The sequence below is a fragment of the Geotrypetes seraphini genome, chromosome 1 (assembly GCF_902459505.1).
Source record: "Geotrypetes seraphini chromosome 1, aGeoSer1.1, whole genome shotgun sequence".
NCBI classification, from domain to species: Eukaryota; Metazoa; Chordata; class Amphibia; order Gymnophiona; family Dermophiidae; genus Geotrypetes; species Geotrypetes seraphini.
The window spans coordinates 275162745-275177759 of NC_047084.1; the positions used below are offsets into that span (position 1 = coordinate 275162745).

The 15015-nt window shown below is 38.2% G+C and overlaps 1 protein-coding gene across 2 annotated transcripts in view; it reads left to right on the plus strand.

Annotated features, from left to right (window-relative positions):
• The window catches only part of KDM3A (lysine demethylase 3A), a 245220-nt gene that overhangs the window by 115291 nt on the left and 114914 nt on the right, over nt 1–15015 (plus strand). For both annotated transcript variants that reach the window (XM_033952017.1, XM_033952026.1), the window contains exon 12: nt 5699–5913. In XM_033952017.1, the coding sequence (XP_033807908.1) occupies nt 5699–5913 (215 nt within the window). The remainder of the gene's footprint in view (nt 1–5698; nt 5914–15015) is intronic.

A 15015-nucleotide genomic window follows, 5' to 3' on the forward strand; every position in this document is an offset into this window, starting at 1 on the left:
TTCCTAGACTCCAAGCAGGTGCCTAGGGTCAGTTATAAGCCCTGAAGATACCCCTGGTAGTAGGAGACATGCCAGGTCAAAGAATATTGTCACTTTTCAACACCACTCAGAGGGGTTTTTGTGACAATAGACAGTGTTCAGGCGGACTTTCTCAGTTGCCAAATTCTGGACCCTGAAGAGTGTTTGCTCTCACAGAGAGCATTTTGCCTCATTGTAAGTTGCTGGGGCAGGCCATCGATAAACTTGATAGCTTCAGACAAGAACTCCAAAGTCAAGTGTTCTTTCAGTGAAAGAAAAGAACCAGGAAGCTTAGGTCTCGATGAGTTAGTTCTGCCTTGGCCAGCTCAAGAGCTCCTTTGTCTTTCTGCCCTAGTTCATGGTGGGTCAGGTGGTTCACAGGATTGCAACGCATCCAGCCTAGTGATCTTAGTGGCCCCAGACTGGCCTTGCCATTCATATCCAGATCTGATTCAACTTCAGCGAGACAAGAAGCATGTCTCTTGAGCACAAGGCCTTGACTCAGAGGCTACTCTGACGTGGTCATTGCCACTCTTTTGAAGTCCAAGAAACCATTTACTATGGCAGCTTATGCCAATGCTTGCAAAGCTTTCCAGCAGTATTGTGTCAGAGGCCAGGTGGAGCCATTGTGGGCTCCCATTCCGGTGGTCTTAGCCTTCCTACAGGCCAGTCTAGACAAGGGCCTAGCGGTAGCTTCCCTCAAGGTACAGGTGGCAGACCTTTCCTGCTTCAGAGTGCACAATGGCTCTTCGCTTACTGCTCATCCTGATGTAACGCCTACGTCTACCTTTTCCTATATGGAGCCTCGATATTGTGCTCAAGGGTCTGACTGAACCTCTTTTTGAGCCGCTCAAAGAGGTGTCTATTTTGGATCTTGCAGTAAAGATGGTTTTCCTTGTGGCAATTGTTTCAGTTTGGCGTATTTTGGAGCTACAGGCTCTCTTGTAGGGAACCCTTTCTTTGGTTCATGGAGGCAGAGATGTCCTCCATAAGTACCTTCCTTTCTTCCGAAAGTGGTTTCTGAGTTTCATGTGAACCAGGAATTTCATCTGCCTGCTTTTCATTTCACGAGGTCAGAAAAGAAGGATAAACTTTTGAGGAAATTAGATGTAAACAAAGTTTTGCTTCACTATTTGGAGAGGACCAAATACTTCCATCTCTTGGATCATTTGTTTGTCCTGACTAGCCAGTCCAGATGGGGTAGGCCAGCTTCGAAGGCCTCTATATTAACTTCTGGATTCTCATGGCCATCTTGTCAACCTGCATCGGCTGTGGCAAGCAGCCGCTGTGTTCACTCAAAGCCCACTCGACTAGTGGTGTTGCCACTTCATGGGTTGAGACTCGAGCGATTTAATCCAGTCAAAATTTGTAGAGCAGCTATTTTGTCGTTTCTTCATACCTTTACCAGATTTTACAGAGTGGTTATGGCAACTCTGTCCGATACCATATTTGGGGCCTCTGTGTTGCAGGCAGGTTCTTCTGTCCCACCCTAGATGTTGCCATTGCTTTTGTTCATCATCTGTTGTAATGATCCCGGATATAACCGAATGGAAGATTAGGTTCTTACCATTGGTAATCTTCTTTATGTTAATCCATGAAGGAATCATTACAGCCCGCTCTCAGTCTACTTTGTCTGTTATATTGCCTGCATATTTCTGCCTTGGATGTTTCTCCTTTCAGGCCTCAGTTTGTTCCACCCAGCAGTCTGGAACCTGTGGAGATCCTTTTGTATATGTAGGTACATATCTTTACTGAAGGCGTGCTTCCAATTTGTGCTCATTGCACAAGGCATGTTAGTTCTGTGATGTTGCCATGTTCTTGTCTGTTTTCTATTGACTGTTTATTGTTTTTTATATTGCAGAACAGAATGAAGTTGTATAATGGGGAATTTCCCATGCCCCCTTGGTATTTGTTTGTTCCAGTCCTATTTGGTCGCTTTTGCAGGGGGCGCTGTATTCTGCCAAGTGGGAGGAGCAGAAGAGAGAAAAAAGTGTGTTGGATTTCTTCAACACACAGTTCACGGGTTGAGATGAAACGTTGTAATGACTCCTTTGTGGATTAACAGAAAGAAGATTACCAAAGATAAGAATCTTTTTTTTTTTTTTTCCTTTTTATTTTTTATTTTCAAGTTTTACATAAAGTGTACAAAATATTAAAATACAATTGATAAATACACAATATCACTTTTATATCTAATACATCATATTCTAAATATATTTTTCCCCCTCTCCCTCCCCCCACCCTTCTATTATTTTTTAATCATATATTACATATTATATATCATATTATAGTCTATTATGTAAAAATTATTTTCACTGCCCCCCCTCTATGTGTGTCACAAAGAAGATATTTAAAAGAAGAAAAGAAGAAGAAAAATCCTACTATTTATTCATTGCAATATTTTGTCAATGGCCCCCATATTTTTATAAATTTAGTATATGTCCCTCTTTGTATTAAGAATCTAATCTTCCATTGAATTCACTTCATACAACAAAAACCCTCAGAATGGGCACCAAAGTGACAGACTAGGTCAGGAGCTGGTTGACTGGAAGGTGAGAGAGGGTAGTGGTCAGTGGAGGTCTGTCTGAGGAAAGGGATGTTACCAGTGGTGTACCTCAAGGTTCAGTTCTTGGGCTTGTTCTTTTTAAAATTTTTGTAAGCGATATTGCTGAAGGGCTGTCAGATACAATTTGCCTCTTTGTGGATGATACCAAAATCTACAATAGAGTAGACAGACACCTCTGATGGTGTGAATAACATGAGGAAGGACCTAGCAAAGTTTTAAGAATGGTCTGAAATTTAGCAGCTAATATTTAATGTTAAGAAATGTAAGGTCACGCATTTGGGCTACAAAACCCGAGGAAATGGTAAGTTTAGATGGCGCACAAAAGCGGAGCAGGACTTGGGATTGATAGTATGTGATGATCTTAAGGTGGCCAAATAGGTCGAATAGGTGGCGTTGAAAGCTAGAAGGATGCTAGGGTGCACAAAGAGAGGTATGGCCAGTAGGAAAAAGGAGGTATTGATGCCCCTGTATAAGACTCTGGTGAGATCTCATTTAGAATATTGTATACAATTCTGGAGGCTGCACTTTCAAAAAGATATAGACAGGATGGTGTCAGTGCAGAGGAAGGCTGCTAAAATGGTCAGTGGTCTTCATCATAAGGTGCAAAGGGTCAGACTTAAAGATCTCAATATGTATACTTTGGAGGAAAGGCGGGAGAGGGGAAATATGATAAAGACGTTTAAATATCTACATGGCATAAATGCACATGAAGTGAGTCTTTCATTTGAAAGGAAACTCCGGAATGAGAAAGCATAGGATGAAGTTAAAAGGTGATAGGCTCCCAGGACAGGTGGTGGAGACAGATAGTGTATGAATTCAAGGAAGTGCAGGACAGGCATGTGGGATCTCTTAGGGAGAGCAGGAGATAGTGGATGCTGTGGATGAACAGATGGATGGGCCATTTGGCCTTTATCAGCCATCATATTTCTATGTTTGTATGTAACTTGATTCTTCATCCAAGAATATTTGAATGAGTTCAGTGATGAGCTCAGGAGAGCTCTGTTTGACTTATGAGCCTTAAGATTGTTGTTCGAAATAAAGCTAATTTGGGTTTGCTATGACAGACGATTTGAAGACTAATCAAGACTAATTAATTTTCAATTTTTCTTTTTTTTTAATCTTTATTCATTTTCAAATATTACAAGTGTATAATATTCAATCAGAAAAATTTTAACTAATCACTTGACAAACTTACTTATACTCTTTAAAATATATAAATATAAAAGAATCCCTTCCCACCCACCCATATTAATAATAAACAATTATCAATTATTGCCTTTCCCACTCCCCCTATAACTTATCTAATACTAAATACTAATTTTTCTATAATTGGTTTTTCATATTGAAAGTGTAGATTATTTTGTGTATAACAGTAAAACTTCACTCCATTTTGAATTGTATATTTTAGTCAGCAGAATGAAAATGTTATGTTGGAATATTTATTTGTTTTAGTTATTTATTTACTGCCTACCATGTTTCCCTGAAAATAAGATCTACCCCAAAAGCATGATTTTCGCGATAGGTCTTAATATAAGCCCTACCCCAAAAATAAGCCCTAGTCCCCACCCCTGCCGCACTACCGAACCCCCGCTGACTCTTCCATATCTCCCTCCAGTCCAAACCCCACTGACCGCGAGACCTACTACCTCCCTCCACAAAGCAGCATTGGCAGCACTCTAAATAGGCTGCTTTGTGATCTTCCGCCGGGGCATTCCCCCTGCCGCATCAGCAATGTGGCGCACGGAAAGCCCCGAAGCAGCATTTTTAGAGTGCTGCCAATGCTGCTTTGTAGAGGGAGGTAGTAGGTCTCGCGGTCTTATATTAATTTTGGGCCCAAAAAATGCACTAGGTCTTATTTTTGGGCCCAAAATTAATATAAGACACTGTCTTATTTTCGGGGAAACACGGTATTAATTGTCTAAGCAGTTTACGTTCAGCTACTCAGTCATTTGTCCCTATCTGTCCCAGTGTGCTTACAATCTATCTAATGTACCTGGGGCAATGAAGGATTGAGTGACTTGTCCATAGTCACAAGGAGCAGTGCAGGACTTGAATCCACAACCTCAGGGTGTTGAGGCTGTAGCTCTAACCACTAGGCCACTCCTTCCTCTGAGTATTTGTTATACTGCACTTTGCATATGAGCAAAGCAGTATATGTACTGTTCAAAAAATTAAGGGAAGAAGAAAGCAATGAACTCTAATAATGTGATAGGATAGCGAGGGAAAAGCAATTGAAGTAAAAGAGGATATGCAGAAATGCCTCACAGCAGCTGCCACAAATTGTGTGCACCCATTCATGAACCCCTAAAGACTAAAGAAAATAAACCTATTTTTATTTAATCAAATTTTTGTTTTCCTGACAGCTTTAGGTGATGCACAATTACTAAAAACCAAAAATTTAAATATAAAATTGAGCTTTCCGTGGTGGTTATTTACTCGGTATCATTTCCAAGGTGTCTCTTCTTGAATTCCTTGCCAGAGTAGGGCAGAGTGAAGATAAGACACTACTGCTAGAAACTGTGTGATGCCAGAACATGAAAGTCTCACATGTATACTCCTCTCAATATTCGCAGAGGTTAGGGGCAGAGCTGGCCCACGAATATTGAAAATTTGCGAATAACTTTTGGGCCGACTCTGACCCACCTCATCCTCGCTCACCGGACTTTACCTGGTGGTTTAGCAGTCTTTTGAGGCAGAAGCGATCTTCCTACACTCCTGCCCCTTGCAGATCACTCATCCAAAATGTCTGCCGTGAGTTCCCGTAGTCTCTTGAGACTACGACGGGAATTCACGGCAGCCATTTTGAATGAATGATCTGCACAGGACAGGAGCGTAGGAAGATCACTCCTGCCCTGAAAGACCGCTAGACCACCAGGTAAGGTCCGGGAGGCGAGAAGGAGGTGGGGGGTGATTCTGGTTTTAGGAAATCGTGAATAATCGAAAGCGCAAGTCCTAAAAACCTGAATCGGGAGGGGGAAGTTTATGTCTTAATGAGTTTGCTTTGAGCCATTGAAAAGTAAAAATGTGCATACTGCATACTTGCAGACATATATGTATTGTTACATTTTTGATTTGTGGTCTGGAAAACTAGTGATGACTTGCATTTCTTTTCAGGTTGCAGTTCACTAGACATGGAATGTTGCGTGAAGAAGGTTTCCTAACACCGAACAAGTACGATTCAGAAGCTATAAGCTTGTGGTTGCCTTTGGCAAAAAATGTTGTTGGTCTAGATTTAGACACTGCAAAGTACATTGTAGCAAACATCGGAGACCATTTCTGTCAACTGGTGATGGCTGAGAAGGAGGCCATGTTGTCCATAGAACCACACAGTAAGTTTACATCTTTCTTTTACAAATTGCAGTAGATTTTCTCATGCATGGGACTGTTGACCATCAGACCATGTTTTATTATGACTTTGAATCCACTACTTACTGTAATGACCAAGGCTTTGTGAAACCAAGGAAAAAAATCCTCATTGATAATGTTGTGAAAAACAAAGAACAAGCCTAACAAATCAATAATGGAATTGATTTATTCATTGTTGAGTACATCGTATTTGCAAGAAATCCCTAAGTCTGATTCTGTTAAAAATACAGTTAGCAAAGCTCCTCTTTTTATAGACAATATTGGCTAGTTATTTAGGTAATTAAGATAATACATGGCTTTGAGCAAAGACAAGCATTAGGAAAAAGAGGATGCAGGTGTTCTGCTCATATCAAGATATCCAAATCTTTAAGGATACATGATTTGACATTATAAGGAGCAAAAAAAATACATCAGCAGATTCTTCATATAGTAAATGATCAGAAATCTAAGCTAAGCAAAATAACATCTATTCATTGCTAATCATCATATAGCTATAGTACCTTTAAAATATTGTCAAGTTATAATGATGAATAATATTAAAAAATAACTTAGGATATAGATGTCCTTATAATAAGATATTACAACAGGTAAGAATTCTGTGGCTATTTCTGGAGGAACATGTTTGTTCTTGAAATAGGCATTGCTTATTTCCAATGACCAAACCACTTTTCAAAGAATATTATTTTTCTTACTTAAAGGTGTCATCTCCACAGAGTCCTCTTTTTCACTTTTCTCAAACCTTCTTTAACTTCCATGGTATTGACCACTTTTTCTTATATCTGTGTACTCGTTACTTTTTTTTTTTTAACCCTTCCATGCATACATTAAATTATCAGCAACTTTACACACCTGGGGTTTTGACCCCATCACTTATAAGCACTGAAAGTTGCTTCAGCTTAATAATTTAGCAAATTCTCACTGTTATGGCACTCAAGTGAAACATTTATGTTTATAAAATGTATATTTAGGCCTACAGCACAACCCGTGATGTTCGGTAATGTTTCAAATTTGTTTCTCTTATTCAGCACATTCACTGTATAAATGTTGTAAAAAATGGCTGTTAGCAGTGTGGATTTTTTTGGTTTTTTTTTTAAACAGCAAAACCTAACAAAATATTTTCACATGTTTTCAACTTCTCTTATCTCATTTGTTGGGCATTACTTTGGAGATACATTACAACTTTTTCAGTGTTGTATTCCATTACTGACAATGTTGCCTTCATAAACATGTGGGATCGATTTGACCCCAGGTGTGTATAATCAATATACTTACATTAAACTAGGTTGAAACAAAAAAATTCAAAAGTTGTATTTATCACAGACAACAGGAAACACATCGTCTTTTACTACCGAAAAGGTACCTGGAATTTGAAATCAAATTTACAGTTTATAAGTAAGCAACTAAACTAATTTGTCAGGCTGGGGTCAAAATGATCCTAGTTGTGTACAGATGGGTTAAAGAAATAGTCGCCAAGAGTGTACAAGTATAAGGAGGGGAGTCTTTAAAATCTTCTTTTTTTTAAGGTTCTGGTGTTAGGTTCAACTACTTCTAAAATCTTAAAACAGCTAATTTTTAATCTCCAGTGTAGCTCCGTGGGCCATTTTTGGTGCTAAAATCACTGCCGCGGTGGCCATCTTGGATTTCACGATTTGAAAATAATATAATAATAACTTTATTTTTCTATACTGCCAACACCCAAAAAGTTCTAGGCAGTTCACAAAATAAAGAGAACTGAACATTCCAGTGATTATACAAAGCACACACAAAAAAAAGGGGCGTGGCTTGGAAGCGCATGGCAACAGTCGGGTGAAAGGTGAGCTCCTTCCCGATAGATCATTTTAAAGATTATTTAAGTTACAAAAGTTAACTTTTCTTGTTGGATACGGGAGAATTAATTATAAATATGGCGTCTGGAAAGAATAACAAAGCTGATAATGCTTTACTTGCGGATTCGAACTTTCTGGAAGATTTTAAATTAAAGATGAATGAATTTTTTCAAATAAATAATTTGGACAATATTAATGCTGAGATTTTGTGGGACGCATTTAAAGCAACAATAAGAGGAAATATTATTTCATATTCAGCATTTATCAAAAAACAACTTAAAAAACAATATGTTGATTTGGAAAAACAAATTAAAGTATTAGAGAATAAATTAATTGAGAAATGGGAACATAATACATTACAAAATTTATTAAAAGTAAAAGCGAAATATAATGAGATTTCTTCTCAATTTGTGAGGAAAGATATCTTCTATAAGCAAGTTCAGTATTATGGTAATTCAAACAAAGCTGGAAGATTATTAGCTAATTTTCTCAAAGCAAAAAAAAGGAAATCTAAGATTATTGCAATTAAAGACACACAAGGCAACACACACACTAACACCAAAGATATTTTAATACAATTTCTTGATTTTTATAAAGATTTATATTCTTCTGAATCTTATGAAAATAAAGAACAAGAGGGATTAAATTTCTTAAATTCATTTATTGGACCAAATGTTCCGGATCATATAAAACGAAGTTTAGAAGATCCTATATCTTTAAAAGAAATAGAATCAGCATTGAAGTCTCTTAGAGTTGGATCCGCTCCGGGTGGTGATGGGTATACTGTTGAATTCTATAAAACATTTCAAAATATCATCTTACCATATTTATTAAATTTGTATCAATACCAAATAAATAATGGGAATATATCAGGTACTATGGCTGATTCGATAATTATTGTCTTACCAAAACCAAACAAGGATCCTACCTTGGTTTCAAACTAAAGGCCTATATCTTTATTAAATGTAGATGGTAAGTTGATTGCTAAAGTATTAGCAATAAGATTGGCAAAAGCTCTTCCTTTTATTATTGATGTACACCAAACAGGATTTATTGCAAAAAGACACTCATCAAACAATACTAGATTAGCATTTCACTCTTTAAATTTAGTGAAAAATTTGAATGATCCAGTTTTTATGCTATCTTTAGATGCAGAAAAAGCATTCGATAGAGTGGGATGGAGTTATATGTATCAAGCTCTGGAATGGTTTGGAATAGGCCCCGGTTTTATTAAAATGGTTCAGACTTTGTATAGCTCTCCTGGTGCAAGATTACACATTAATAACAATTTATCAGATAGATTTAACTTGCGTAGGGGAGTTAGACAAGGATGTCCTTTGTCCCCCTTACTTTTTGATATTGTTTTAGAACCCTTATTAATTGCAATTAATCAAACTAAGGAGATAAGGGGAATCCCATTTTCTTACTGGGAATTTAAACTTTCTGCATATGCAGATGATATATTATTATATTTAAGAGAACCGGGGAATACTATTCCAAGTTTACTTAATCTTCTAGAGAAATTTGGGAAATTTTCTGGATATAAAATTAATTGGAGTAAATCGGAAATTCTTCCAATTAATGTTCACTGTACCAAAGGATTATTTGATTCATATTCATTTATTTGGAAAGAAGAAGGATTAAAATATTTAGGAATTATTATCAAAAATACAATTGAAGATACAGTCAAAGAAAATGAAAAACTTTTATTAAAAAAAATAACAGAAATGTGTGAGCAATGGAATCCTTTACATCTTTCTTGGTGGGGAAGAGTCCAAACAATTAAAATGATGATATTGCCTGTGGTTTGTTATCAAATGAGTATGATACCAATATTTTTTCAGGGGTCATTCTATAAAAAGTTAAATAATATTCTTACAAAGTTTGTTTGGTTTGGGAAAAGACCCAGAATTGCTTTAGTATCTTTACAAAGACCAATTGTGGAGGGAGGGGTAAATTTTCCAAATTTTTATAGGTACCATCAAGCCTATATTCTAAGACAGGGTATGTATTGGATCCTCCCAGATCTCATGGAGAATGTACCAGATTGGCTATATCTAGAATGGCGACTCCTGTTCCCACTACATTTAGAACATCTAATTAGTATAAACATGCCTAGAAGATATAAGGATAACAGAATTCTGTTGGATACTTGGAAGACATTAAGATATATTAGTAATCTATCACCAGAACCAATTGCTAAATCATTAAATCAATCCATTTGGGTAAACTCCAGGATCAAGATTGGCGGATACAAAATTGTCTGGAAACAATGGATAATTGCAGGTATACAAACATTAAATGATGTTATTTCAGAAGGAACAATGCTTAGTTTTTCACAATTGCAACATAAATTTGGATTAAATAAAACACAATATTTTAAGTGGTTGCAATTGAAGCAAGCTATTCAGGCAGGGTTCCCTGAATGGAAAGCGCTTAATACTCAATATAGTCTGCAGGTTCTATGTTTCCAGGCGGATTTCTTGGGTCACCAAGCCGCAAAATGGTATAAATTGTTAAATGGATTTTTAAATAAAAAAAAGAAAACTGGACTTAGGGATATTTGGAGCATTGAGATTGGTCAGACAATATCTGAGTCTCAATGGCCACGATTTTGGTCCTGGAGATTAAGATCTACAAAGTCAGCATCTATGAGTCAAACTTGGATGTTTTTGTTACATAGAGTTTTATGGACCCCCTACGCGTTTACAAAAAATAGATAGTACTAGATCTAATAGATGCTGGCATTGTAGAGTAGAAGTTGGGACGTTAGATCACTTAATTTTTTATTGTCCCTGTGTAAATGCATTTTGGAAATTAATTTGGCCCCAAATTAATGAATTATTAGAAAATCCTGTAGGACTCTCATATGATACTATACTATTTGGTACAGCAATGAGAACTCAGAGTCCGATTTCAGCAAACAATAACAAACTATTATTAATATTGACAGGGGTCGCCATGCAACAAATAACTCAAAATTGGAAGGATTATTCCAAATTAAACTATACATTTTGGTGGAATTCAGTCTGTCATATATACAAAATGGAAAAAACAATAGCATTACAACAGGGAAATATTCATAATTTTAAGAAAATTTGGGAACCATTGACCCGCTATTCCAATGATCAGATTTCATAGCACATTAGTAATAGTTATATTAGCGTGGGGAGGGGAATGTATATTATGTGGAAATAAGAAATGAAAAAAGGGGAGGGTTATATTTTATATGATAAGATGAATTATTTAGAATCATAATTTTTCATGTATTAATTTAAGCTTTATGTACAATTAAATTATTGTAAGAATGAAAAATATATAAATAAAATATTATTTAAAAAAAACAAAGCACACAAAAAGGCAGTACAATATTTCAATAATGAAAAATACAGTATGAAGCTATGAGATAATCTTCAATCAAGTAACAAATTTTTTGAACAAATAGGTCTTAACCAGTTTTCTAAAGGTGCAATAAGATGCAGATTGTTGAATCAGACCATCTAACCATACTTGAACTTTACCTGCTTGATAAGCCAAAGATCGATCGAAATACTTTCTATAAAGGCAATTTTTGGGATTAGGAAAAGTAAATAAATAAGTGCACCGAGTAGACCTAATTGAACAGTACAGTTCAAAATGAGAGAAGAGATATAATGTAGCTAATCCAAATAACATCTTATAGCAAATACAAGCAAATTTAAAAAGTACTCTTGCTTCCAATCAGTGCAGCTGATGGTAGTAAGGGCTGACATGTTCCTCAAAACATCTCGACTCTGCTTAAAAGAATCGGTGTGATGGACTCCTCAGGCATCAAGACTGCACGCCACTGTGGATGCACTTGCAATACTCCCTGCTTCAAATCTGGACTTTTTCCCTGGCCCTTGGATCAACTGGGCATTAACAGCCCCGAGGGACCAGAGGAGGCTAAGCCAGTGGAACTGGTTACGATACCTAAGATTTATGCCAAATTTGCAGTGGATGGTCATCTGAGGATTGTCCATGTTCCATGTGACACGGCATATGGGGGAGGGATCCACTGGCTTAGCCTCCTCTGGTCCCTCGGGGCTGTTAATGCCCAGTTGATCCGAGGGCCAGGGAAAAAGTCCAGATTTGAAGCAGGGAGTATTGCAAGTGCGTCCCCTGTGGAGCGCAGTCTTGATGCGGCTGCAAAACTTCAGAAAGGAGCTCGTGAGCATCCTCAGGGGCTGTCTGGACATCCTGGCCAGGGGTTTCTCCCTGAATTGATCAATGTGATGTTTGAAGCTTACATGATTAAACAAGGGCCACATAGAACCCTTGGGGATCTTGGCCCTGCTAGTGCCGGGGGTTCCCCCATCCCAAGAATGCATTTTCCCAGCAACAATGCCATGTGCAAGATGAGGAAGTTCAGTCTGAGGATGACTGTGACGAAATGGACTCTATTTCAATACCTTTACTCTCCCAGTCAAGGTCCTCTAGAAGGTGGTGCTGCTGCATCTCTAGGGGGGCTAGATGTGGATCTGGTGGAGGTCCTTTATCTCAGTGAAGACCTGACCGTGCACAGACTGTTTAAGTCCTCAGCAGTTATGGAAGTGATCACAAAGTCCCTTTAGGAATTAAAAATTGAGACTCCACAGTCCTCTGCTACACAGTGCTCACTTATGAGCAGCATAAAGGCACAGACTTCCTGTTTTCTCTATCAAGACATTACCAAAATGTTTACAGACCATTGGGATCTTGGGAGGTCTCAGAGGGGCCCCTTTGGGTGACCAAAGCCATGACAAAGCTCTGTCTGATGGATGCAGAATTTAACCAGCTTTTTCTTTCTGCGATGTATGAAGATGGCAGCTCGAGCACACTGCTTCCACCCAATGTTAATAACTGTCATTGTACTGTCTCATTTAATATTTTGGATTCAATGCTGGTTTAGATTTATGTTGGATATAAAGTCATCAGCAAAAATTGTTATACAAGATAGATTTATGTTGGAAGATGGCAACTTCAAAACAGAATGAAATAGAAAATTGATTCTGGTCTCAAAGTAGAAGTAAAAATTAAAACAAGATCTTCCTACACTGCTCAAGACGTCACCCAGAGAGCTACAAGAAGTGATTGAGCCAGTCTTGACGGAGCTGGCAGCTATAAAGGGTATAATTAAAGAAAGCTCTGTTACTATCTGAGCCTTACAGCAAGAAGTTGCAAGTATTTCAGTGCAAATGACTAATTATAATACAAGAACAGTAGAAATGGAACATCGTATATCTATTTTAGAAGATTCGGCCTCAGGTTGGAATTCTCAGAAACAGCGGTGAAACTACAAAAAAACTTCATTTTTTCTGAGTTAAGCTTCAGTCTAAATTCAGTCATACATAAGAATTGCCAACTCCGGATCAGACCTTAGGTCCATCAAGTCCGGCGATCCACACACGCGGAAGCCCCGCCAGGTGTACCCTGGCATAGATTTAGTCCCCATATCACTCTATGCCACTCATAAGGAGTTGTGCATCTAGTTTACCCTTAAATCCTAGAATGGTGGATTCCGCAATTACTTCCTCTGGGAGAGCATTCCAGGTGTCCACCACTCGCTGCATGAAACAGAATTTCCTGATATTTGTCCTGAACTTGTCCCCCCCTCAGCTTTAGTCCATGCCCTCTTGTCCGTGTCACATTGGACATTGTAAATAACTATTTTTCCTGCTCTATTTTATCGATTTCTTTCAGTATTTTGGAAGTCTCGATCCGATCCCCTCGCAGTCTCCTCTTCTCAAGGGAGAAAAGCCCCAGTCTCCTAAGTCATTCCTCATAATCCAGGTTCTCCATACCATTTACTAGCTTCGTTGCTCGTCTCTGCACCCTCTCCAGCAGTTTTATATCCTTCTTTAGGTATGGAGACCAATGCTGGACACAGTATTCCAAGTGTAGTCTGACCATCGCTCTATAAAGCGGCATTATAACTTTCTCTGATCTACTTGTGATTCCCTTCTTTATCATGCCTAGCATTCTGTTTGCTTTTTTTGCCGCCTCCGCACATTGCGCCGACGATTTCAGGATCCTATCTATCAGTACACCCAGGTCCCTTTCTTGTTCGTTCTTTCCCAGAGTTGCACCTCACATTCTATACTTGTGTTCCTTATTCTTTCTGCCTAAATGCATCACTTTGCATTTTTCCCCATTAAACTTCACCTGCCATTTCTCTGCCCATTTCTCCAATCGACCCAAGTTGCTCTGGAGTTCCTCGCTATCCTTCTGTGATCTGATTGCTCGACATAGCTTTGTGTTGTCTGCAAACTTGATGATTTCACTGGATGTTTCCTCTTCTAGGTCATTGATGAAAATATTAAATAATATGGGCCCAAGTACCGAACCCTGGGGTACACCACTAATCACTTTCTCCCAGTCTGCTTTCTGTTCTCCAGCCATTTGCCTATCCATCTTAGTATATCTCCCTCTATTCCATGGATTTGTAGTTTCCTGAGAAGTCTTACATGTGAAACCTTGTCGAACGCTTTCTGGAAGTCCAAGTATATAATATCCACCAGTTCTCCACTATCAATTTGTCTGTTCACTGTCTCAAAAAAATTGAAGTAAATTCGTCAAACATGATTTCCGTTTCCTGAATCCATGTTGATTGGCTCTCATCAGGTTGTGTGTGTCTAAGTGCCGGACTATGCTATCTTTAATCAGCGCTTCAATCATCTTTCCAGGGACAGACGTGAGGCTCACAGGTCTGTAGTTTCCTGGCACTCCTCGTGATCCATTAGACCTAATACTTCTGTTGCTTTAGGAATAACTTCAGAAAGATAAATAGCAAATGGAATAATGATTGTAAAATCATCTGCATAACTAAACAGCTTTATCCCCAGCTGGGATAATTGCGCACCTAATGATGACATATAAATATTAAAGAGCAATGGGGACAATGTTGAACCTTGTGTAACGCCAGATGAATTATTCCAAATATCTGAAAGATCATTATTAAAATGTACTTGATAGGTGCGAGACATGAGAGCTCCCAAACCATTCTAACACCTCTCCTCTAATACCAATAGCATCCAAACATTGCAGCAATTTCCCATGGTCCATTAAATCAAATGCAGAACTCGTATCAAATTGCATGATCAAGGCATTACTTGTGTGGTGCCTCACCAATGACCTGTACAGGGGCATCAACACCTTCTTCCTTCTACTGGCTACGCCTCTCTTTATACAGCCCAGCATCCTTCTGGAAGCAGCTACCGCCTTGTCAGAATGGTTTTAAGC